Source organism: Dasypus novemcinctus, chromosome 11 (genome assembly GCF_030445035.2).
Source record: "Dasypus novemcinctus isolate mDasNov1 chromosome 11, mDasNov1.1.hap2, whole genome shotgun sequence".
NCBI lineage: Eukaryota > Metazoa > Chordata > Mammalia > Cingulata > Dasypodidae > Dasypus > Dasypus novemcinctus.
This window is the reverse complement of record NC_080683.1, coordinates 85,641,092-85,668,174: the sequence shown is the minus strand read 5'-3', so window position 1 is coordinate 85,668,174 and position 27,083 is coordinate 85,641,092. Positions and strand designations below refer to the sequence as shown.

The window sequence follows — 27,083 nt, the reverse complement described above, 5'->3', positions numbered from 1 at the left end:
TTCTGCAGGCTAAATATAATCCTAAAAACAGCTAAAGTATGAACCCGTCCAAGTCAGAAAGAGGCCGGTAGCTGCCATCTTAACTCCATGCCTGGCATGAGGGGAAGCAGGGCAGACTGAAAATCACAGTGCTGGTAGGGACTGGCTTCTTTCCATCCATGCCAGATGGCAGTTCTAGCCTAAGCCCCAGCCCCACCACTAGCAGGGAGGGAGCTGGGAGGACCTGTGCCAGCCTCTCAGAGAAATTACCGGCCAAGCCACAGAGTCCAGTGATTATCCTACTTTGGCAGTGCAAGCTGCCCCAGGAGCTATTCTGTGGCTGGAATTGGAAGCTCCATTTCCCAAAAACAGGGGAGAAGAGACACCACCGATTGGCCACCGATTTCAGTTACTGATTAGTAGACTTGGCTGGCTAAGATGTGTGAATCTGTCCAAGTTGGAAGGAGGCTGATGGCAGCCATTTTGACTCTACCCCTAGCATGAGGGGAAGCCTGGCTAACTGAAAATCGCAGTGATGGTAGGAACCAGTTTCTTTCACCCAGATAGGCCTGCAGCTCTAGGCTAGGCTTCACCCCAACTCTACCAAGGAGGAGGCTGGAGGACCCTGAACCAGCCGATCCAGGTAACTGCAGGTACCTTTGCTTGGCACAGACTGAATATTCAGAAGTCTACCAGGGCAACTGTGGTCATCTTGGACCTGCACTGCATAGATTGCTGCCCACACCTGGAGCTCCATCCCTGTTCCAGGCAGGGGAGAAAGGGGCATGAAGCTTCATCAGTCTCTCTGAGCAACTATAGTCTAGGAATGCACAACTCAGATTATTCCACACAGCTGTGACTCTGTCCATGCCCCCAGCAAAGGAGAAAGCTGGGAGAAGCTTTATTGGTCCCTGGGGCAATGAGGGCAGTTTGAGCCTCCACAGCTTATAGCATCGACTACATCCTTGGCTCTACTGCACAACCATAAATGGAGAAAGGGCAGGAAGCCCTAATCTAAGGAGAAAAACTGTACCCTGAATAAATACTCTAGTAAGCCAGATGCCAAGACACCAACAAAAAACTACAATTCACACCAAGAAACAGGACACTATGGCCCACTTAAAGGACCAAGATAAGCCTCCAGATGACATAAAGGAGTTGAGGCAACTAATCATAGATGTTCAAACGAATCTCCTTAATAAATTCAATGAGATGGCTAAAGAGATTAAGGCTATTAAGAAGACATTGGATGAGCACAAAGAAGAATTTGAAAGCATAAGTAGAAAAACAGCAGATCTTATGGGAATGAAAGTCGCCATAAATGAAATTAAAAAACAATGGAATCATAAAATAGTGGATTTGAGGAGGCAGAAGAAAGGATTGGTGAGCTTGAAGAAATGGCCTATAAAAGTGAACATATAAAAGGACAGATGAAGAAAAGAATGGAAAAAATTGAACAAGGTCTCAGGGAACTAAATGACAGCAAAAGATGTGCAAACATAGGTCTCATGGGTATCCATGAAGGAGAAGAGAAGGGAAAGGAAAAGAGTCAGAAGGAATATTTGAAGAAATAATGGTAGAAAATTTCCCAACCCTATTGAAGGACATAGATATCCATGCCCAAGAAGCACAATGTACTCTCATCTGAAAAAATCCAAATAGACCAACTCCAAGATACATACTCATCAGAATGTCAAAGGCCAAAGAAAAAGAGAGAATTCTGAGAGAAGCAAGAGAAAAGCAACGCATAACATATAAGGGATACCCAATAAAATTAAGTGCTGATTTCTCACCAGAAACCATGGAGGCAAGAAGACAGTGGTATGATAAATTTAAGATACTACAAGAGAAAAACTTCCAGCCAAGAATCTTATATCTGCACACTTGTCTTTCAGAAATGAGGGTGAGATTAGAATATTCACAGCTAAACAGAAACTGAGAGAATTTCTAACTAGGAGATCAGACTTTCAGGAAATACTAAAGGATGTGCTAGAGCCTAAAAAGAAAAGACAGGAGTGAGAGACCTGGAAGAGATTCTAGAAATGAAGATTATATCAATAAAAATAACTAAAAGTGTCAAAAGAGTTTTGAAAATAAAATATGACAGATAAAACTGAACAGTCACGAATAAACTTAACCAATGATGAAAAGCACTTGTATTCAGAAAACTGCAACTCGATGTTAAAAGAAATTTTAAAAAGGCTGAAATAACTGGAAGAACATTCCATGCTCATGGATTGGAAGATTAAATATCATTAAGATGTCAATTCTACTTAAACTGATAAACAGATTCAATGCAATCTTGATAAAAATTCCATCAGCCTTTAAAAAAAAAAAAGAAAACACAATTATAAAATTCATTTGGAAGTGTAAGGGGTCCTGAAGAGCCAGAAACATCTTAAAAAGGAAAAGTGAACCCTCATCTCCAGACTTTAAATCATACTACCTAGGTAGGTGGTAAAAACAGTATGGTACTGGCATAAAGACAGACACATAGACCAAAGGAACCAAATTGATGGTTCAAAAACAGACCCTCACATGTATGGTCAAGTGATTTTTGACTATCCTGTCAAATCGACAGAGCTTGGACAGAATAGCCATTCAACAAAAGGTGCTCAAAGAACTGGATATCCATAGCCAAAAGAAGGAAAGAGGACCCTTACCTCACATCTCATCCAAAAATTAACTCAAAATGGATCAAAAACATAAAAATAAAAGCAAGAACCATAAAGCTTCTAGAAGAAATTGTAGGAAAATATCTTCAAGACCAGGTGGTAGGTGGTGGATTCTTAAAGGAGATAAGAGGAGGACTGAGAAGGACTACTGATGTTTAATGTATGTATAAGTTTTAATTAGCTTTATTGTAAAAGTGTGGAAAAGTATAGCTGGTAACAAATAGTGATTAACATCCAGTATATAAATGGGAATGTGGCTGAAAATGGTAGTCTAGGTATGTAAATGCCAATTGACAGAAAGCTAGAGAATAATTGAGGAAGTGAATAGCACAGTAAACCAAGAGGTGGATGAGAACTGTGATTGATGGTACAGATGCAAGTGTCCTTTGTGAGCTAGAGCAAATGTACATCACTACTGAAGGGTGGTAGGGATGTGGAGAAGCATGTGAAAAATACAACTGAGTGGCCTACGGACTGTGATTAGCAATAATAATATAACATTCTTGCATCTATGCCAAAGATGTACTGTGTTGATAATGGGGCAGTATGGAAAATGTGTGCCAAATGTACACTACGGATGTAGTAACAATCAGATGATATTATCTTATCTGTAACAAATGTTCCACCACAGTATGGTATGTTGATCGAGGGGTGTGGTTTGGGAATTCTGCACATGTGCATGACTGTTTCATAAGTCTACAACTTTGTCATAGAAATTATATTTAAAAAATAATAATAGGGTGGATTGGGGGAAAAATACACCAAATGTAAGATAAGGGCTATAATTAGTAGTGAGATTTTGATAATATTCTTCCATATTTTGTAACAAACGTCTCACAACAATGCAAGGTGTTGGTGGAGGGTTGATGTATGGGGTCCCTATATGATGTTATGTATGTTTGCTTTTAAATTCACAACTTTTACTATACACTTATTGTTTATGTATGTTCATATATAAATGATATAAAGATAATAATACTTATAGCATGTGTTGGGGAAAAACACTTTGGTTAGTAGAAATATTTTGACAATGCTTTTTAATCATTAGTTAAATATGTTTAACAACAATGCAAGGTATTGGTGGTAGGGTGAGTTATGAGAGTCCTGTATGATGTTATATGTTTGCTTTGTAAATTCACAACTATTACTATACACTTATTGTTTATGTATGTTTATATATGAGTGATATACTTCAATAAATTAAAAAGAAAAAGAAAAAGAAATCCTTAAAGGAAACATAAAGCTTTTCCAAACATCTGAAGGGAGTATCTATGTAACTTTGTTTTCAACTGCTTATGTAACAAGTTCAGGTAGAATTCAACAGGTGCTCCTTAAAGAAAAACCCCAGAGGATGCTAATCTGTGAAGCCTCAAGAACAGTTTTTAAAATGAGCCCTGATGGGATCATGTGGGTTGCTCATATAGCATCAATCTGCTGATATGAACTATGGGTAAAATTCCTGAAAGCAAAAACTGGAGGGCCTAACTTGAGGAAGTAAAAGTAGAGTATGCTCTAAAAGGCTGGCTAGGAATTAACGAGGAGAAGATTGTAATGTGTCCCAGGGGAAGGAATAGCATATGTCTAAGGGGCCAGTAGCAGAAGAGGCCTTCTAATTTATTAAGTAAACTGTGAGAGGTAAGTGTCTGGAAAGTAGAGATGGGGAGTGGGAATGACGTGAAGTGGCAGGATGGTGAGGCAGGAGGGGCTCAAGGTCTGTCCTTTGCTTCTCTACCTCACCTCTCAAACACTTCCATAGTCTATGAATAGTGTACCTGACTTGGTACACCATTAATGTAGCCCCTGTGAGCCCCACCTCTTGGTGTTCACACTTTTGTGTGATATTCTCCCCTTGAGTGTGGGCAGGACCAATGATTTCCTTCTAATTAAAAGAATATAGCAAAGGTGATGGGACAACACTCCTGTGCTTATGTTTTATGTCATGTAAGACTGCTGTGCTAGCAAACTCACTCTAGAGCCCTACCCCATCACTCCCTCACTTGCTTCTCTCTCCAGTGCTGGTTTTGAAGAATGAAGCTGCCATGGGCCCTGCCAATAACCACCTCAGTGGATCCTCTCCTAGTCGAGCCTCTAAGAAGCCAGCCTTGATTGACACCTTGAAGGCAGCCTGGTGAACCCCTAAGCTACATGATGCATGAATTTCTGAACTACAGGAAGTATGAGATAATGAATTTGCTTCTTTTAAGCTGCTAAGTCTATGGTAATTTGTTACGTAGCACAGAAACTAATATACTTGAATGGTAGCATAACAAGCTGGCATGGCTTCTCCCTGGGTCTGGAAAATGTTGAAAGCTGGTTCTTTTGTGGATGCTTCTGTGGATTCAGCAGAGGCTCCCAATACTGGGTACTTCCTTTTGCAATTTCCTAGCTGTGGACAGATGCATCTCTTTCATTCCAGGCAATTTCCTGCAACTCCTTCCTTAGTCTGCTTACAGTCCAATGTTCACCAGCTGGTTCTTGCTGCAGGGGTCTTTCTCTCCCTCAGGCAGCCTATCCCAGGCCAATCCCAGGCCACATACCCCCAGTGAGGCCTACATCTGGGCACCAGTAAATACTCATCCTTCGCCCCAATCAACTCTCGGAGTGCAGGCCTGGTGCACTCTCCTCGGCCTGCCCAGGGATTCCCTCCAACAGCAGGACCTTGTGGAGCTCTCCCAGAGTCCCACCACTTTCTCTAGACCTGAGGTGAATAAGTGAGAGGGGATGGGTGACAGTCACTGTGGGATAAGAGTTCACTCCAAAGAATCTCCTCACCCCTCTTTTCTTCTCCATGCTCTGTAAACTCTTCATCCTTGATCTGGCTCAAGGGCCCAAGACACATGGAATTGAATACTGAACACTTACTTTACGAATTCAGTGCATGGGGATTTGTCTTACCATCACTTTTGCCATGATATCACTTGTGTTGGCAATTCCATCAGAATGGAAAAGGAAAAATGTCACTTTAACATCCTCTTATACTTAGTATTCAATGCAGGTCATAAAATAAGGAAAAATACAACTTAGTGCTAATATTACTATTTATTTCTAATTTACATTTTAAAAAATCAATGATATTTGCACATTTTTATATAACTGACAAGACTATGAAGTCTATTTAAAAAAATAAGATCCAAAACCCTCAAACATATACTTATCTATGTGCTGTAAAGAGAAATACGGAGAGAGACGTAAGCTGAGGAATCAAAGCATTTTGCATTATATACAAACTCCAGTATTAGGTGGCAAAATGCAGAAGTGCCTTATTTAAAATACAAAAAGCTTATTCATTCATTTATTCAACAAATATTTATTGAGTACCTTCTAAGTGACAGACTGTTCTACTTCAACTTTAAAAAATTTAATTTCTACTTTACTTAGCCAGATGGTTTTAAAAAGTACATATACAAGAATGAAAATGCCTATCAGAGTAAGTATTTGAAGTCCCTATTACTCCCAAGTTACCTGAAAAAGCATTGCTGTAATATCTAGACAGAGTCTGCATGATGTCTTTTGAGTGCTGGGTCCACGGGGCTATCTTTCTGTAGGTTTTTACCCGATGAACAAGTTGAGAACCACCATACTGAAGAGACAGGGTGTCCCCATGATCTTCATAAAGCTCCTCAAATAATCTAAGCAAAAGAAAAATTGACATCAAAGACTTTTATCAAAATCACTGCAGTTATTCACTCAGCCACAGACTCAAAACAAGTCTTTTACTTTAATTCTTCAGAACCTTTCAAGTAAGTCTTCAACATCTTGAAGACAAATGCAAAGGCAAAATGTGTTATATTTTATAATCAAGTTCCAATGAAAGACAAAGTCACAGAAAACACTTAGCAGACACTAAAAACACCAGCAAAATCAGATGAAGCTGTTTCTAACCATATTAAAAAAACTCCTAACTTTCTGCAGCCTGCCTGATTGGTTCAACTCCCCAAAAAGAATTTTCTGTTCCCTCTGAGTTGCCTTTGAAAAAAGGACATGCTCTTGTCACAGAGAGCTAAATCATACTTTCTAAGGAACATGTACATGTTTACATCTTGAACTTTTTCAAGCATCTGTTAAGATTTCCAGTACATGATTATCTGTGGATCTGGCCATTTGTAAACTGGTTACTTTCCAAGTCTTACAATAATCCCAGATAACCAACAACAACTATCATATTTTCAAGAAATAGTAATATCATGGATCCAATGGACAGTGAAGAAACAGTAATTCTTGGTACATAATCAATCTTTTATAAGGTTTATATATTTTTTTCTTTTTCTTTAAGATACATAGATAGTACAAAATGTGACATTAAAAATATAAGAGGTTCCCATATACCCACACTCCCATCCCCCCCATTCCTCCCACATCAACAACTTCTTTCATTAGTGTGGCACATTCATTGCATTTGGTGAATACATTTTCAAACACTGCTACACAGCATGGATTACAGTTTACATTGTAGTTTACACTCTCTCCCAGTCCATTCAGTGGGTTATGGCAGGTTATATAATGTCCTGCATCTGTCCCTGCAATATCATTCAGGACAACTCCAAGACCTAAAAATGCCCCCATATCACACCTCTTCTTCTCTCTCCCTGCCCTCAGCAACTCCCATGGCCACTATCTCCACATCAATGATACAGTTTCTTCCATTGCTAGAGTCACAATAATAATTCTATAGTAGAATACTAGTAAGTTCACTCTAATCCATATTTTATTCCTCCATCCTGAGGACCCTGGGATGACGAAGTCCACTCCACCTCTAAATTGAAAGTGGGCTTAGATCCCACATGACTGATGGACGGGATTTCCCTGCTTGCAACTGTAGACTCTCTCAGTTCCCTAGTATGGTGATTGACCATCCTCACCTGTCTATTAGCTGACCTGGGTAAGTCCACCAGAGAGTAGGTGTCGCAATTCTGCTGAGACTTAGGGCCCAGCTGGCACATAGACAATCCAGAGATTCAAGTCTCCTGAGCATATACCAACCCCAGCACCAATCACAGGTTCAGTAAAAGTAACAGAAGAGACATGTATAGAGAGGTCACATCTGAGTCCAACTCCATCACACGCAGGAGCACAAGTTCCAAAGTAGGGCCCACTGGCAAGGCACTGAACTCTAGAGCCATCGGTCATGGCCATAGGACCTGGGTGTCTCTAGAGCATCACTACCTGGGGTTATACCTACTTTGGCTGTCTCTAAGATCCTGCTGAGATGTGCATAAGCAAAACCCCTCTGATGATCTCCCAACTCATTTTGAAGTCTCTTAGCCATATAAACTCATTTGTGATTACTATTTTCTCCTTTTATTCAAGGTCTTTTTCTAGTTGCATCACCAGCTTGGTAGTAATCCCTTGGTGCCAGGGTGGCTCATTCCTGGGAGTCATGTCCCATACTGTGGGGAAGGTAATGCATTTACATGCTGAGTTTGGCTTAGAGAGTGACCACATTTGAGCAACATGGAGGCTCTCAGGAGGTAACTCTTAGGTACCCTGAAGCTCTAGGCCTAGTTGAAATTTCAAGCACCCAGGTTCATAAGCATAGTCATCAGTATCAAGGGCCTATCATTGGACCATCCTTCCTCACTGGTCTTTGCCCTTGCACTTGGGAGATTGTTGCTGCTCCAGTGGGGAATGTGACAGAGTTCCCTGGAATGGAAACTCAGCATTCCCTCAGTTGTCATGTGAAACTCTACCCACTATGTCAATACCCAATGAACATCCGAACATATCTATATACCTTATATGCATACCCTGGAGAACTCCCTCCCACCCATGCATCCCCCATCAGTGACACCCCACATCAGTGCTCCTCCTCTGCCATAGTTGAACTTCTCTGTGATCCAAAACTTCTTCAAAAATGAAGTCTAATATATTGCCAAATTCAATAAATAGGAAAATGAAATTTAATTCAAAACATATGAAAGTACATTACTATTTTAATGTAGTTTAGATTTGTTTTTGTTTTTTAAAAAAAACTAGTTTGTCTAAGCTCTTTGGATTTATCTAAAGAACACAGAATTTACTGACAACAAACAAAAAACATAAAAGTCATGGCACAATAGAAATATGTATTACAGAATTAGTCTGATTAATAGCTCCTAGCTTTTGAGAAGCTAAAAAACAGTCAATACATGAGTTCATCAAAGCTTTTACTAAACAGGTTTGTTTTCTGTCATTCCCAACAATCATAAGGCAGGAAATAAGGTTTACCTAACTGCGTCTGTGTCAAACTGTAGATTAGGTTTGTCGATCATCCCCAAAGAGTACAGCTGGTAAGCCAGGGCACACTTTCCAACCATAAACTGTGCTGTGTTGGTGCGGTCTAAACAGTCCACACAGTTGGTTCGAAGAACGCCAGTCTAAAGATAATACCATAAGATCTTCAATTACTGGTCAGTAACCAAAACTGCTTCCAGATGTTTTATTTCTTTTAATTAAAAAGTAGAAAGAGGGCCACAGGTGGTGGGGATTTATTCCTAAACAAATACTATGTATTTTTATATAAAGCTAAAGGTCAAAATAATGAAGAATATTTCTTAAATTATAAAAGGTCATATTTGCTGCTCATTTAGCACTGCTATAACAGTATCATTAAACCTTCCGGTCTTTATTTGAATTTTCTTCTTTAGTTTAACTAAGGAAAATAAATTAAGGAGTCAATATTTTCCACATGTACCAGTTAGTCAAATATGTGCCTTTTTCCTGATATATCTCCTTTACTGTACAATCTAATTATTTGGTGGTTGGGAGACTCTATCATTCTTTTTTTAATCAGTGTTAGTGAAATATATTCATAAACCATACAATCCATCCAAAATGTACAACCAATAGGATTTGATGTAGAGTTGTACATTCATCACTTTAAACAATATTAGAGTATTTTCATTACTCCAGACAATAAAAATAAACAAAAAACAAACAAACCCTACCCGTCAGTAGTCACCTCTCAATCTCCCTATCCTTCCCCTGTCTACATTCTTAAAGCATAATTAATAAACAGAGGGTATGTACCTAGCTTGCTTTCCAAAATCACTCTACTTTACTCTTCACTTTTCTGTTTGTTTCTATTTCTAATACTAAGATTTAATATACAGAAAAAATCCATGGGACAAATTATTTCAGCTACACAAACTTCTATAAGAGTTAAAAATCTAGTAATCAGTCATTTTAAATGCATTTCCAAATGATTAATTTTGTACTAAATAAGATGAAAAGTTGTCTCTTTCCATCATTGCTTTCAGAAAACATTATACACTGTGTATACAGTCTCTAGTGATTATTAAAATAATAATGTCTGTACCTGTAGGCGACCAGTGGGAATTACACATCCTCCTAGTTCATTCCACCTGTGTTTAAAAATAGATTATTTATTAAACATTTTCAAAGCTTCTGCTTTGTTAAGAAGCACAGAACCAACATGATAGAACTGACTGTGTTTCAAGAAATCTTATTTTCTGCTTACTTTTACTCTTCAAAGCAAATGAATACACAAATTTTTAAAACCTGAGATGGAATGCTATCTCTACTCTTTTCCAAGAGTCCTAGAAAGGAGCATCTCAGCTTGTCCTTGTGCCCGACATACTCTAACGTATTGTCCTTTATGTTCACCAAAATCTCTCTTGCTTTAATTTAATCCTATTTCTTTTTTGGCATCTATAGACACATATAACTGTAGAGCATCTTCCTAATGAAATCTTCCTATCCTTACTTAGCATTCTCCTCTCAACACTAGGATTTTCCATCTTCTCCACTGGAGCCTGAGTTACATTTCTTTAATTATTTTTGCAGACTTCTTTCTAGAGACTATTCCATGTGCTAACAAATGCATGGAAATATGTTTTGTAAGCTATAAAGTAAGTTATTTTAAATTTTTAGGGGCCTTAAAATTCAAACTATAAACAATGCAAACAATGCAAACCATACCAAAAGGATGACTTCCAAAGTGTATAGTACATACACATTAATAGTTTTTTTAACCATTGAAGTTTACTATGTTAAATGAAAATGCTGGATATATGTATATTTGTTTTCCAAAAGATAGATAAAACATGGATCATTGACGTGAAGAAGTTCACAACACAGCAATGAAAAAAGATTTTGAACAAAAACTATTATACAATGATAAATATTTTTGTAAAATACGTTCTGCTCCTATTTCTTATTGGAAAAAAGAGTTCACTGTAGAAAATTTTACCTTACAGAAATATTTATGTAATGTTTATTCAATGAAGCAAGAGCTAAAGATCATGAGGCTTCCATCTCAAGGCATATAACCACCACTGAATGCTTACAGTGAATGCTCATTAGACAATCACAAGAGCAGCGTGCCTCCCTTCTCCAAAGATTAAGTTCATGTATCTTCCAAGTAGTACACACTGTTCATATTTAAAATATATTTATCCTTAAGGGCAAGATTTTTGATATGTTTGTAAGCACCATACGTACTTCTCATCTGGCCGCAAAATGCTACAGTAAGAATCAGGGCGGTTTACAAAGAAACCTGTTTTCTTCACCACACTTTCTGCAATCACATTCAGTCGATCAAGAACATTACATAGCTTGCTGAGAAGAGAGGGAAGAATGAGAAAAGTGAGAAGAATCCAAGTTTTAATGCATGTTTATCTTTGTAGCTAAAGCAAAGAAAGTCTAAGGCAATTAGGGGTTAAATTTTACAATCTTGGCTGACACCCAGGCACATAATTAATTTCTAGAATATAATGTATAAAAAATAACTAGCAATATCTGATGCAAAAGAAACATGAAGGACCACTAACTTAATATCAAATATCTTGGCACATTACATCCCCACAAGAGCTTTTTCCAAAGTCTTTCACAGCTCAAAAGAGTTAAGTCAGTCAAGTCAATATGGATACATAAAAAGATTGTGAAAAGGGCACAATGTACTGTGTGGGTGACAGGAGAAGAAAAAAGTGGAAAAGAAATTAATATAAATGATGCCAACCCTTAATCAGGCATATTCTCTGAGAAAATGTGCGTGAGAGAGTGTGTGTGTGTGTGTGTGTGTGTACCTAACTGAGAGAGAGAGAGAGAGAGAGAGAGAGTGTGTGTGTGTGTGTACCTAACTATATAAAATGATGATTTGGAAAAAAAGAAGACTTAAGTACAAAACAATATAGTAATGATATTTTTAAATGAGATCTTAAAATAAACCTAATGACTAAATGAGTAATAAATGAGTAAAAAGACAATGCATGGCTAATGAAAAAGTTCCTTGGAAGAGCTAAGTTTTGCATCAGATCTTGAATGGTAAAAGAGCCATGGGAAAGCATCCCAGGGAGGGTGAGGACAGGAACAAAGGCTCAGAGAAGGGACCTCAGCTGCTACACTTGGGGCAGACCATGAAGACTAGGGTTTCTGGAACAGAATAGCCTGGGAATAAAGAATAAGTCCAGGGGATGAGACTTTAACATTACACTAAGGAATCTGGATTTATTAAAACTAGTTGGGAGCTACTGTTGATTCATCCACAAATGAATGAGATCACCTGAAGGTGGTGTCTGAGAAAGTGATTAAGTGATATGAGAGAATGAAGTAGGAAAAGTGAAACTAATGCCTGCAAGTAGTGGAGTAGAGCTGTTCTGAAATGCCTAGCTGCATCAAACAGAATTTGCAAATGGTGTAAGTGGTAGGCCAAAAAGGGTTTAGTCAATTCACTTGAGTACTCAAACTATGTAACAGCAACCAAACAACCGCTCAGCAGGTTGTGAAGGAACTTAGAATAACATTTACTTTACCAAAGAGATCAGCTTCCTGCTATGTTTCATTATAAGAAAAGGCAAATATCATAAGCAGCCATGTGAAAATCTATTCACCTTTTGGTATACTTGGCCATATCCCAAGGAATATAAACAATCGTGTGCTCAGGAGGCAAAAACTGATTGAGGTAGATCACAGCAGCTACAAGCTCTTCACTCAGAATTCTTTCATGCTTTCTTTTTTCCCGTTCCTTTATCAAAAAATTAAACATTTTGAGTGTTCTAATTACCTTCAATCAGAGGAATAGACTATTAACATTTTTAAAATTTTCAGCTAAGGTAAGACAAAAAAGCCTAAGTCTTAAATACACTGAAATGAAACCTGCCTACTAACATTAAAGTGAGGGAAGTGGATTTGGCTCAACTGATAGGGCATCCGCCTACCACATGGGAGGTCCAAGGTTTAAACCCAGGGCCTCCTGACCTGTGTAATGAGCCAGCCATGCGCAGTGCTGATGCACACAAGGAGTGCCCTGCCATGCAGGAGTGTCCCCCACGTAGGGAAGCTCCATGAGCAAGGAGTACGCCCTGTAAGGAGAGCCGCCACGCGAAAAAAAAAGTGCCCAGGAGTGGCACCACACACATGGAAAGCTGACGCAGCAAGGTGATGCAACAAAAAGAGACACAGATTCCCAGTGCCACTGACAAAAATAGAAGCGGACACAGAAGAACACATAGCGAATGGACACAGAGCAGACAATGAGGGGAGGAGAGAAAAATAAATCTTTAAATAAATAAATAAATAAAATTAAAGTGATATAAATAACAAAGGCACTGCAGGGAATAAAATAACACCTTGACTTAAAGCAAACAATGAGTTTAAAGACTCAAGGAGATGAGGTTTCTTCTGGAAACGTTCCGCAGCCACAGGTGGCCCAGATCACCACAGGGGACTGCCCACTCTGATAGAGGAGCCCTCCTCAAAGACCTGCACCACCAGCCAGCTGAGGCCCAGGCAGAAATTCACTGGGTCTGGATGGTAATCCCCAACTGGCACCGTGGAGAGTGCTTTCGTAGCCTTCTTACGCTTTTTAATTTGAAGCTCTCAAAAACCCTGTGAGGTAGCCAAGGCAGGTACTTCTTTCCCTTTGACACTGTGGTTGAATGAACTCAAATGTGAGAGCTGTTTGTGGGACTAAACCTTACCTTCTGTCTCCCTGTCTGCTGCACCTCCTTCGAGGTGCCTATGAGAGGGATGAAGGTTTTGTAGGACAAGCTCTGCAGTATGCCCCTAGGTTGAAACGCTGGCTCTGCCACTGACTGGGCCTGTGGCTTGGGCAAGGTTCTCAACTTCCCTATAAAACGGAGTTACTAATGGTATCTCCCGCACAGCACTGATGTGAGACTTAAATGAGAAAAAAATTCTTCTCAGGGCATCTGACACATGGTAAGTGCGCCATAAAAATGAGGTATTTTCACTTGTATCCTGATCAGGCCTTTACTCAGGAACAAAGAAATACAGTTCAGCAATAGTGACACCGACATCATGTTAAGGCATTATTGCTGACTTCTAGATAAGAATGGACTGTTTTCAATCATGGTGATCACATTTCAATTGTCATTAATTTAGACAACCACTGTGGAAACAAAAAAGTGCATTTATTTTACTCAGCTGAATAAATCAAATGGAGGAATTAGATAAGAGTTGTGTACGAACATTGTTAATCAGTTTAGGATGAAGATATATTTAGCTTACTTTTATATCTGAGAAAATTAAATTATATACTGGATTTTTTCTCAAAAGCACTTTAAATCAACTAGGAAAACAAAACCTTTTTGAAATTCTTATATCAAACCAGACATTTTGTTAGATGGAGAAGAAAGGTTATTTAATCAAACTCTTTTGATGATTTCAGTGTAAAGAATCTGCCTTGTATATAATGTACCCACAGTGGATTAGCGCAAGTGGATTATTTAGTAGTCAACCTTCTCAGTGTCACAGGCCTCTTTAACTACCAAATTTGAAAACTTCACATAAACCAGTGATTTTTTTTTTTCATATAGTGTCAAAAAGTTCAGAGACAGCCCCCACCAAAGGCATCCTGGCCCCCCAGATTAAAAACCTCTGATGTACAGCTTATGCTGGATCCCAGTTTGACTTCCAATTGATACCCAGTAAGTAGCAGCATTGAAGGTGTACGTGTTGCTGCAAAATGTCTGTGAACCAGTGCCTTATAATTCCACAGCTGGGGTGAAGAAGAAAAGAAATTAAGAAAAGTATTTTACTTTAGTAATGGTATATGGTGATAGAATAAAGAGGTAATGCCCCTCAGTATCATTCCAAACAGAAATACATTCTTTGACTCCTAAATGACAGGTTAATAAAGTTATCTTTTAGGAATAGGAGTGAACTGAATAAAAAGTCTTCTTCATCCTACAAAGAATATCCTGTGACCAAAAAAAAAAAATTTTTTTTCTTTCTATATCACTAAATAACAACTTAATCTCCACTTTATTCTCTAGTTAGTGCCAGGTTTTTGTGTGTTTTTTTTTTTAATTAAAATGGAAAAACAAATAAGCACAGTTTAAAAATCTACTGACTAGCCTTTAAATATGTAAGAGTAAATGTGACATGTGGTAAATTTGGAGGAAAAAAAACACTCTACAGTCATAGGTATCAAGTATTATTTTTTGAATCTGCACAATTAGTAGAGAATTAATCCAATCATCCTAGACCTGAATATCCATTTAACAACAGCTTTTCAGGGGTTATGTAAATCATGAACAAGACCCACTAATTTAGTTCTAAATTTACACTCTGGTGATGTCTTATAATTGAGTGATTTAAGAGTAATTTATTTCTAAACTAACAATATCTTATTTTCTATACATTGACTCAAAAAAATGTTCAAGAGTGTTTTTAATATTGAAGTGTTCTTCCTACTTTAATTTTTCAATTATGTACATCATAGTTACTGTTCAATACCAGGCTTAAGGTTACAGTTTATTCAGCTATTTTTGCCTTATATTATTTTGAGCTGAAAGGGAGAGAGATGTGATTACAAAACTTCCAAATTAAGGTGAAGAGAAGGCTAGAACATGATGTATTTAATATTGGAATGATTTACTTTACCAGATCAATCCCTGGTAAGGTGCATTTATACAACCCAAAGAGCAGCAAAGAAGAAAAGCAGCCAACTGCCTCCTCGTTCCTCCCACTGCCACTTTCAGGCCTTATTCCTCCACGCAGCCCTGAGCTCCTCTGAGCCCATGTGTTTAGTTGCACAGTCCTTTCCTGGCCAGAGGCTCGCCGCCTCCCTTCCCCCCACACACCCCCCAAGGCTTGCCAGCCCCCTGGCCACATTCAGTTCCCTCTCTTCTTCCTCTACTCAAGTCACCACTCCCACCCGCACATCTTGGAACAAGTCACTGTCACCAGTAACTGCTCTGCCTTCAAAATCTCTCATCCAGAACCTCCTATTTTTCCAGATTGCTTGTTTGAAATACCCTGGCTCAGGAGGACCTCTGTCCACTGACATCTCTACTTTCTCCATCAGCCCTCATCTCTCGTCCCCTTCTTATCCAGCTTGGATTCCATGGTCCACTTTAATTATACTACTGCCAATATTTGAAACTCCTGGGGTCCTGTCTTTTTTGTCATACCTGTCTTGGTAAATTGAATGAATCCAATCATACACAAGCCCTGCTGGGAAAAGGCAGGCAAGAGCAGAATGGTTCCACTAAAAAAAAATCACAATTGCCAACCTGAAATTGGCCCTCAGTACTGCACCAATGTCTCTGGGCAACTCACTGCAGGAAGACTGTTTTGCCTTCTCCATGACCAGCAAACCTCCACTCTCGGCAGATGACCTTTCCTCCTACTTTACAGAGAAAGTAAAGCTGCCAGGGGAGAGTGTATGTATGTGCACACACACACACACACACAAACCTGCACCACAACTATTCTTTGTCTGCTCTAATGATTCTTTCATCCTTTCCTATTCTCTTAAGTATAAGATGCCATCGATCATCCCTTTTTGCTTATTTTTCTCTCTCTCCCTCTCAAACAGATCCTACCCACAGCTTTTTTAAACATATGGAGATGATCTCAAAAAAAAAAAAAAAACTGGTAAAAACACTAACACTTCATCTTCTTCCAGGTATTCCCCCTCGGGGAGGGGGAAATAGGCATTGTCTTTACTTATTGCCACCACTTGCTACCTTTTATCCCACTCCTTGATCTACTTCTATCCGTGCCCTTCATGTTGCTAACTCCAGTGGACATTTTTCCCATTTTCCTCTTACTTGACCCCTCAGCTTGATGCTGTTGACCACTTCTCCCATCTTGAAACAGGCTTCCTCTTGGTTTTCACAACATACCATTCCTCTGGTTTTCTACCTTTCTGGCTGTTTGTTCTCGCTTTCCTTTATAGATTCAGCCCACTCTAATTGGACTTAAAAGCCGGGAGTTCTCCAGACCAAGTCCTTTCCTCTTTTCCTTCTATACTGTCCTCACGGATACCCCTTTCAAAACCATGCCTTCCATTATCACCTGCACACAGATAAGTCACAAAATCATGTCTCGGCCCAAACCTCTCCTCCAAGCTCAGGGCTCAAACATCAACCACCTGCTCGTGTCCCCTTTCAGAGGACTCCAAATCACCTTGAACCTCAGCAGGTCCAAACATACTCATGATCCTCCCTCACAAACCAAGTCCTCTTCCAGTATTCTTGTTTCAGTGAATGGTATCACAATCATCCACCTGGGTATGTTGGAAACCTAGGTGTGCAGAAAGGGGTCACTCATTAGGACTGGAAAGCTCAAATCCTGCACATTCCCAAGAAAGGCCTTTTTCAGAACTGGCCCTTTATGGCTCCTGGAAACTAAACACAGAGTTTTTAGAATGTTCTTTCTGATAAGAATGTTTTTGTACATCTGAGACCTTGGGCCATACTGTACTGCTCTGACAGTAAACAGTTTATTTTAACTGTGTGACGATGGGAAACCTGTTTGTCCTCGGGGGTTCTGGAGTCCTAGTAGCTGAGGTCAGTCATGCAGGTACACCATGCCTATGTAGCTGACTCCCAATAAAAACATTCAACACCAATTTTAGGTGGGCATCCCTGGATGGCAACTGTTGGCTGTTGGCCAACTGTTGGCTGTTGGCATGTATTGTCACACATCTTGTGAGACTCCACTGGGAGAGACTGCCTGGAAGCTTATGGCTGGTTTCCCCTGGATTTTGCCCCATATGCCTTTTCCCTTTGCTGATTTTATTCCTATCCTTTCACTGTAAAAAAAAAAAATTAGGAACCATGATTATAACAGTTTTTGAGTCCTGTGAGTCCTTCTAGAGAATCATCGAGCCTGAAAGCAGTCTTAGGCACCTCTGGCACACTAGGAATCAAGTTTGACACCTTCCTCTCATCTGAAATCCAGTCCATCACCAAGTGTACTGAATCTACCCACTTCTCTCCATCTCTTACACACCAACCTAGTTGAAGCAAAATCATCTTATTTCTGGATAATTACGTCGGCATTCTATCTGGTCTTCTAGCATTCGCTTAGGCCCTGTTACAACCCTCTCGTTCTCTATTTTGAGGTCAAGGTAATCTTTCCAAAGCACAGATCTGATCATGGTCCTCTCAACCACATAAAACTTTTCAGGGGCTTTCCATTATGCTCAGGATAAAGACTAAACTCATTAACACATACTACAAGGCTCTGCCTGGTCTGACCATGACTACCCCTTCAGCTTCATCTCAAAACAGGCTCTTACCCTCACCCTATGGGCCTCGACCACATAGGCCTTCCTGCTGGTCCTCAAACCTACCACATCCATCTTATACCAAGGCAATGGCACGTCCTTCAAGAAATAGCTGACTCATCACTTCCTCAGGAAAGACTTCTCTCCCATTTACCCTGCCATGTGCCTGCTGCATATTATATTACTTCATCTCTTCCATTAGACTGTTAGTCTAATAGAAAGCATTCCTGCCTTGGCACACAGGGACCCCTCAAAAATACCTGTTAAACAACTGACAATGGATGAAGCAAGTCTCGCCATTGATGAAATCAAGTTACATTTATTAACCAACCTCTCAGAAAAATGCCAGACATTACTGGGTTGTTGGCCAGCATGACAACTACAACATGAAAAAGTAAAACAGAACAAAACCCTTTCATACTCTACAGGTATTCTTGGCTGCTAACTGAGAATCTTCTAATTCACTTGGTTGTAACAGATGCAGGTTAATTATCTGGTCTCTCTGCACTGCCATGCAAGGCCTTGGACCTTGGTGCCTCCCCATTCCCACAAGATATGTTGACCAATCTGTGCACCCTGACAAGGAAGCAGAGAACTTTGAGGCCAATGCTACTACCTTGTCTGGGCTTTTCAGATACCTACCTAATTCTAGAGTCACACATGTACTCTAATTTCTGAATCTAGCCTCTAGATCCTATTATTAAATATTAATTTGACTAAAGGAGATCTTATGGATTATCAAGGAAGTAAGTTGTACCAAGGCTAGGCTGTGACTGTTTTATTCCTAGTTCCTTCTCCGAATTTTCTAAATAATTTCACCCAAACATAGTTCACACAAGGAAATCAAAGGCCTGGCACACTGCATCACCTCTTCCCTTGGAAACAAACCACTGATCCTCCAAGGAACTCAGGGAAGATATCATCTGGAATCTGAGTCCTAAGGACAGTGACTTAGTATGGTAAGCCATCACAGTGTGACAATCTGCAAGTGTCTCCTCTGGAGAGAGGTAAAATACAGCTAGTTATGCCTCTTATGCTGAGGAAAAGGTTGCCCAGTATGTTTGAATTTCATAACCAAAGTGGTAAATGCATCATACCTTCACTAAATTCAAGATGATGATGGGGGAGCCAAACCTCTGAAGCATCTGGTCAAAGTGAAGGGCAGCGACATGTGCAAATGGATCTGCCTGATCCACTGAGGAGGGAAAAAAGATGAATAAATACCAGAATGAAAATTAAAGGGTGGGAATAAAGATGGGTAGGGTTTTTTCCTTGTTGTTTAAAGAAATACAATTCAACTAATCTTCTAGTAGTTTCACTTCCTGAATGCTTCTTGAGAGGTACATTGGACATTCATTCATTTATCCATCCTGAATTTACGAATTTGAAGGATGAGGGATGTAAATCTTTTACTAAGGGCCAAAATTAAAGGAAAAATGTAACATGTTTGCATAAAAGTAATAGAAGCTCCCCTTCTAAATTATCTATCTTTCAGTATGAAAATCTTGGTGAAGCCTAGTCATTCATGAGACTCCTGTGATAACAGTTCATTATCTGTAAACATGGGTAAACAAGGATTAATATTAAAAAGACTGTTCTACATACATGTGATAGGTGGTTTAGGCATCATGGTTGAAATATCCTGGGACCAATACAAGGGAACTGATCCTCTAACTTGTACATAAGAAGAGTAACACCCTGCAGTAAAAGACATCACGGAAGCATCGCAGAGAATTTGCTCGGTCTCCACTTCATTTGCAACGTCACCCTGAAAGGAAATATGCATCTAAAGATATTATTTTGTGTTTCTAGGATTTTTTAACAGGAAAAATTCCAGTATTCAAGGAAATTACAATTCCTATTCTTAGAATGTCTTAAAAGTGGTAAGTGCTGATCAATATTCAGAGGAAAGGGAGGTATAACTTTGCTGCACTTAAGCAAAACCATTAAAATGTAATAAAGGCAATTAAAAATAGCAAAAAATAGCCTAAAAAATCAAATGAAACCAGCTAAATACATACAAATGGTGGGGAGAGGGAAACAAGAAAATCAAGTACATGAAATTATAGAGGAGGTCAGGAAGACCAGCAGAATACCAAAATTCAATTCTAAAGACCAGGGAGAAATGAAAGTACAAAAGAATGGGATTCAAATAACAGCTGATGGAGAGGGGAAACAAAAGGGTTTGAGATAGCTTTACTTATAAAAGTACATAAGGATATGAAAAAGAATATTTTCAAAGGCATTAATAACGTTTGGTTATCTTCTGAATATTCAAAAGTAATAATATAGATGAAACATTCTGATTTTTCCTAAAGCACTAGGCATAACCATTTTCACCGATGATAAAATTTTAAAACAATCTTCTATTTTAAGCCAGGATCAAATCTCAATGCCTCATTCAATCTGTCTACTCAATTGCACATCTGGTCAAGATTCAAGTTGTCGTAAATAGAGTCAGAGTACTCAAAGGAGACTGCATGATTGATGGCAAGGCACATGAATTCCTGTTGTTATTTTTCAATGATAAACTGAATAAGGAGTCTGTCTTGAGACAAATAAAGGAGGAGAAAGGTGATAAAGTGTTTCTTGTGCTTTGCTCTACTTAGTCTTAATAAGGATGTACTTCTAACAATGAGTACTACCCTCCACCTATTCCTTGGATGGAGGCGGTTTGCTATTGCCAGCTCTACATTAAACAAGTACTATTTTTTCCAAATATTACATAAAAGGTTAATCCTCAAAAACATCAGATATTTCATAACTGCCTAAGGTACTGCATAACTCTCTAAGAAAGCTGATTTTTCAGAATATCTATTTGTCATATTTCTCTCAAGTTTCAGGTATTCTGGAGAATTTTCTTGATGATAAATTTCCACCTTTTAAAATGCCATCTTGCTTCATCTATGTCAGCAAAGCCGATGTTAAAGGCTGAAATAACAGGAGCACAGCTGTTTCTCATCTTACCTCACAGTTTGCACCTCTCTTTAGAAAACGGGTCCCAGCAAACTTACTGGATCTTCTAGCTATTAGAGTAACATACACTGGCCGACCGTAGATCAACAGCTCTTAGAAACCAAGTTAAAGTTGTTTAGCATGAGTGACTGTCACACCAAAGAGAACTGTTATACCTTAAACACACATTTAAATACATCTTGTCCATTGGGTTAAAGAACACCAAAAAGGAGTGCTCATGAATGGAACTGTATCGGGTCTAGCTCTTCTTCCAAACTGGGCAGGTGTATGCGCGGTCAGTGACTGGGTCTAAGGAGTGTTGCCTCTGACTTCCAGAGGACACAGTCACCAGGTGGAGGGCCAATGGCCAAAGGAAGAACTGGGCTCTCCAAGTAGCCAAGTAAAGGATGTGAATAGATTCAACTAACAGTCTTCTGTCTTCAGAGGCCATAAACCTCCCAAAGAGGGCACAAGTCACTTAACAGGATGTTTAAATTATGAAGCAATATATAATACAATACTGAGTGAATGGAGTGGGTATAATTCTGTAAAAGCAGGCTCTTTGTCACCTGCAAAAACTGAACAGTGAGCGAATTACTGTGAATGCTTAAGCAATGTACAACTTATTACGTCATTTTTTTAACTTTCTGAGCCATAGTTTCATCTTTTGTAATATGCAGAAAGCAATAATAAGGTAACAACTTTATTAGGTAGTTGGGAGGGCTAAATAAGATAATATATGTGAAATTCCTAGGGCCTGGCCTGCAGTAACTGTTGAATGAACAGTAAGTGCTGCTACTATCATACAAACTTCCAGAATTCATTAAATGTTTGATAACTAGGAGAATAGATTCAATATTGAACCTAATGGGTTCTAAAATTATAATCGATGGTGCTGTAGACGACTTTAAAAAGCAAACATTTATTGTGTTTAATATATGTCAGACCATGATCTAGAGTCCTATTTAGAACTTCCCTTTAGGAACTGCCTCTAGAAACCACAGTCCATTGTTTTTGGTGTCCTTGGGGGTGAGAAATATGTGTTCTTCCCAGGTAGATTTTACTTGTGGAAACAGACAAACGTATTCAAGGTCAAATCTCATTATCATTCAGTGAATGATCAACAAATAATACTGCTACTGGTTGAAATTATCATAAAGCAATAAGCCTGATTTTCAAGTGTACCGCATCTTATTCTTCATTTCAAAATTTCTCTCTCTTCATCGAGTCTGTTCTCCCTTACTTGCCACAAAGAAAGCAGCACTGTACCCCTTTCAAGGCTAACCTCTCCAGCTATGTCCCTTGATTCTATTCTCCTAAGTACTCTGGTGCAAGGAAGTAAAATGCCAGTTAGCTACATTCACCCACTTACTGGCCTCAAAAAGACCTCTCCTTTATACTTTTTGCTGCAAGTCTTTAAAATGCCCAAGACACAAGGAAGAATGTTAACCAGAAAATGTGCTTCATGACAAATACCCTGCATGATCTCAAAAATGACAAAAGAAACCTCATCTCTGCTTCTAAAAAGTATACTCTGCCTTCTTAAATCTTACATCATAACACTTCCTTTAAATGAAAGATGAACCTGCAGAGGGGAAAAATGTTTATAAAATTGAACTCATCACCTTACCCAAAGCTCAGCACTACCTCTACTTAATCTCATACCCTTTGCAACTCAGACCTTCTTACCTTATGCCTGGACTACTGCAATCTTTTCCTAACTCATGTGCCTTGTTCTACTTTCATTTTACTTAACTCTCCTTAGGGCCCAGCCCAAGTTCTACTTTTCCCATGAGCCTGTCCCATGTACTCCACCTGCCAGTGATTCCTCCCCCTCTCTCAATTCCTGTGATACTTAGTACCCAAACCATTTACTAGGCACTGAACATTTTCTTCCTTGTTCTTGATTTACCTTTCTGTGTACCTAAAAGATCTGTTCAAGTATTATGTTCCTCTTTGCATTTCCACTACATGGCAACTCAGGTAGGTTTTCCGGTTGGGTATACAGTGTAATAATTACAATCTTAAAATTTGTATGTAGCTGTTTACAAATTGGTACAGCATAAGTATAATAATATGTATCTTCTTTTTGTAAAGGATACTTGACTGCCCACAGAACCCATGAATAATATACAACAGCCAGTCACGATGCACAGCATTTTTAATTATACCCAGAAGTTCACCATTCCACACATACTTCATATAAGGCTCACTACAGATCCCAAAGACACCTGAAAAATAAAAGTTAGAAAGAAAGGTAAGGAACTTGGTTGAGATTCAACTCATTTTAAATTCTTAAATGTGTACATTTTTAACTTCAAAGATGCCTGATTAATATAATGCCATTTTCAATGGATATCACACTCATCCCCCAGAACACTGTGATGATTCTTTACAAAGTCCAAGAATAAATGCATTTTCTACTTTGTGAGAATTTTTAACTTACAAGGAAAGAAATGCCAGGGAACTTGAAGACACATGTACAAATACATCAATAAAGTAGAGATGGCCCAGAAGAGTGGCTGAGATCACAGCTTGGGGTCAGAGTGTCTGGGTCCAAACACTGGCTCTGTCCTGGGCCAACCTCAGCAGCAGGTTGGCTGGCATGATCAATAAGGTGTTACTTCCCATCTCTGTGCCTCTGCTTTCTCAGATGTACCTGTCTCACGTGGTTGTTGTAAGGCTAGAATGAATTAACTATGCACACAGAGTGCATACAATGAGAACGGATACTTTCATAAGTGGTATCTGTCATTATAACTGGTTTTCACTATATGAAGAAATTAGTTTCATCAAATACAATTTCAAAACACTCATGATTTTGTGAACCAGCATGAGTTTTACTGAACTTATATGAAGTCAAAAGTAAGAAGTAAGTATATTTATAAGATAATGGCTTCAAAAATTGTTACAAGTCTGGACAGCAACAAATCAAGACCATTTTTTTTCTCAAAACATGATATGCTAAAAGTTTTTATATGATATGATATATATATCTTGGTTTGATTCATAAAAACTAAGCATTCCCTGACTTGCAGTGCACTGCATTAGAGCAAAAATAACATAGACATGGGTCGGAGGAGTCCTGCCTTCGCCACTCAGCAGCCCTGTGATCTTAGGAAAGTTACTAAATATCTCTTGACCTCAATTTTCTCAACTGTAAAATTATGATACTGCTACTCACGTCAGAGATAATGTTCAGATTAAATAAAATGTCTGCAAAGTACTTAGTATACTGCCTGACAAGACTTTTTAATAAAAAGTGTATACTCTTCCTCTTCTACCTATTCTGACTCCTTGTTTCCTGTCAGCCTACTCTTGTTTGGGAGGAAGAATAATGCTCCATCCCCGCAGAGGAAAGAGCTTTTCATGTCCTGATTCTAGAAACTTGGGACTATAGTGTTACATGGCAAGGAGGAATTAGGGTTGCAGATGGAATTAGCGTTGATCAGATGACCTTGCATTGGGGAGGTTATCCTGGACTAACTGGGTAGGCCGAATGAATTCACAAGGATCCTTGGAAATGAAAGAAGGAATCAGGAATGTGTGTGCCCAAGTGATGTAATGTGAGAAAAACCAAAACAAACAAAAAACCTCGACTGTTCCTAGCTGTCTTTGAAGTTGAAAAGAGGCAGAGAATGAGGGTGACTCTAGAATCTGGAAAAGGCATGAAAATGGATCTTCTCCTCTAGCCTCCAAGAAGAACACAGCCCTGCCAATGCCCTAATTTTAGCCCAGTGGGATTCATTTCAGACTTCTGACCTCCAGAACTGTAAGAGAAGAAATTTGTGTTGTTTTAAGCTAAATCTGTGATCATCTATTCCAGAATGATTTAGAAACTAATACACCCTGTTATTCATAACTATAAGTAGACTTGTTCTACAGATAGCAAAAAATCAAGCGCTTCGAAGGTTTAATTCAGATGTGAGAAAAGATATTCACATCCTTATTTTTTATGAGGTATAGTGCAAATGTAGGGATAATTTTTGCTTTAGAGTATTCACAAGAAGGGATGCAGGCAAATACTCAGGTACATATTATATTGTCTTCCACTTGTCTAGTGATATGGGTTACAGCCATAGTTTCTGAACCAGGGCAAATGTATGTAGTCTAGATGATCTAGGGAATGGAGCAAGGTATGCACTGGACATAGCCTTAATTCCAGTAATATTCACTCAGACTAAATAACAAGAGTCAAGAGCAATGCCAAAGATGATATTTGGATTAAGTAATAGCATAAGCCTTCTTCTGGTGGACCAGATTCTCTGCAAAGAGCTAATGCATCACAGCATCTTCTTGAGAGTTACTCCATATTCTCCTAGAATTACTTTGGATTGGAATTTACCTCTACAACCACATCAGCATTGCTATCATTTAAGTGCAGAGCAAAGCAACTAAAGAAAATACTGGCTTTCCACTGTCAGCTCAGTTCCATTAAACTGCCTTAACTTTAAGTTTGAAACTATTCTCTGCCAACACTCTCATGAGTGATACCTCTGGCTTTAGAGTTCTAGATCAGCCAAAGAATCTGGGATAAAGGTGCCAATTCTGTCGTATGACTAGTTAGTACCGGATCCCTAGAGTCAGCAAGGACTAGTCACATAGTTGTCCTCGTGGAAGCAGGGCATACCTGGGTCCACAGGGTCAAGTTGGGATCAAAGTCCAATCAAAGTTGGAACAACCTCTGGCTCACTGCCGTGGTTCTTCTGGACGTTGGTCATATGATCTTGGGCAGGGTACTCTATAGGCCTGTTTCCTACTGAGTCTTTATTTCAAAGCTGGCATTAGCCCTATTCAGCAGAGTTTTTGAGAGGACCAGAGGTATTATATGTAAATGTCTACCTTTTCTTCAAAATTCAGCCCATACTGAACTGATCTCTATGAAGGAAAATAAGGTAGTGTGTATTTTCCAGTATTCAAAAAACAATGCTCCATTTAAACTGACCATCAAAGTCTAGATTCTAATGCCTTCCATCTAAAATGTACATGAATATTTGCTAGACAGTGTCAGTACATAATTTTCTGGCTAGCCTATAAATAAAATCACATGGTGATTAATGATCTCTATAAAAATGAATTGGTCAAGTTCATGTATCAGAAACAACCTTATGCAAGGACAAAAAGCAATGAGGACTGGAGAAATATAAGGGAAATGTCAGTGAATTTAATGAGATGCCACTTCATGGATACTGCATTAACATGTATTAGATAGGCTGAAAACCACCTACCACTTCCACCCTGTGTAATTAATCCTTCATCTTCAAAGATGTCAAAACTCTCCTGGCGAGCTTGGGTTGTTTCCGACTTTAACATCTCCTGGGGCATTCTCAAGACAGTGAGATTATATTGAAGAGAGTGGGACAAATCATAGCTGTAACTGAGAACAGAATCGAAACTTACTAAGAATTATAAAAGCAAAGCATATTTCACAGCCTTTGTTCCCACATGGGTTTAGAATCTGTGAACTAAATTACTTAGCACCTGTTACTTTACTTGGAAGCAATTCTGTTCAAATAAGCTCTTGGTAAAACACAGGAAAACATGAACATAAGTGGAAAAGAAACTAATTACATGACAGGTATTTGCAAGACTATAAACATAAAATACAATGTGCATAACCTACATTCATTGAGTTCTACATTATGCATTTCTTGCTGCACACTGAAATCAATCTACACTATGCATTTCTTATTTCACACTGAAATCAATCTAACTCCAATCAACAAAGAGATCACACTTTCTGATGTATCTGAATGGGAGCTCCACTGATACAACAACATCCGCTGCAGTAATGCATGATGCTGTACCCTAGATTACCCACCAACAAAAGTATTTCTATTAATTATTGAAGGTGGTATTAAAATTTATTTTTTAAGGATTTATTTATTTTCCCCCTCCCCTCATTGTTTGCACTTGTTGTCTCCTCTCTGCATCCATCTGTTCACTGTGTGCTCGTCTATTTTTTAGGAGACACTGGGAACTGATCCCAGGACCTC

The 27,083-nt window shown here is 38.9% G+C and overlaps 1 protein-coding gene across 4 annotated transcripts in view; it reads right to left on the bottom strand.

Annotated features, from left to right (window-relative positions):
* The window catches only part of FIG4 (FIG4 phosphoinositide 5-phosphatase), a 143,664-nt gene that overhangs the window by 70,876 nt on the left and 45,705 nt on the right, over positions 1-27,083 (bottom strand). For all 4 annotated transcript variants that reach the window (XM_058307276.1, XM_058307278.2, XM_071218628.1 and 1 more), the window contains 10 exons: positions 26,316-26,464; positions 23,190-23,318; positions 21,100-21,200; positions 19,738-19,900; positions 19,230-19,327; positions 12,482-12,615; positions 11,094-11,210; positions 9,949-9,994; positions 8,859-9,007; positions 6,117-6,283 (listed from right to left, as the gene is read on the bottom strand). In XM_058307276.1, coding sequence (XP_058163259.1) covers positions 6,117-6,283; positions 8,859-9,007; positions 9,949-9,994; positions 11,094-11,210; positions 12,482-12,615; positions 19,230-19,327; positions 19,738-19,900; positions 21,100-21,200; positions 23,190-23,318; positions 26,316-26,464 — 1,253 coding nt within the window. The remainder of the gene's footprint in view (positions 1-6,116; positions 6,284-8,858; positions 9,008-9,948; positions 9,995-11,093; positions 11,211-12,481; positions 12,616-19,229; positions 19,328-19,737; positions 19,901-21,099; positions 21,201-23,189; positions 23,319-26,315; positions 26,465-27,083) is intronic.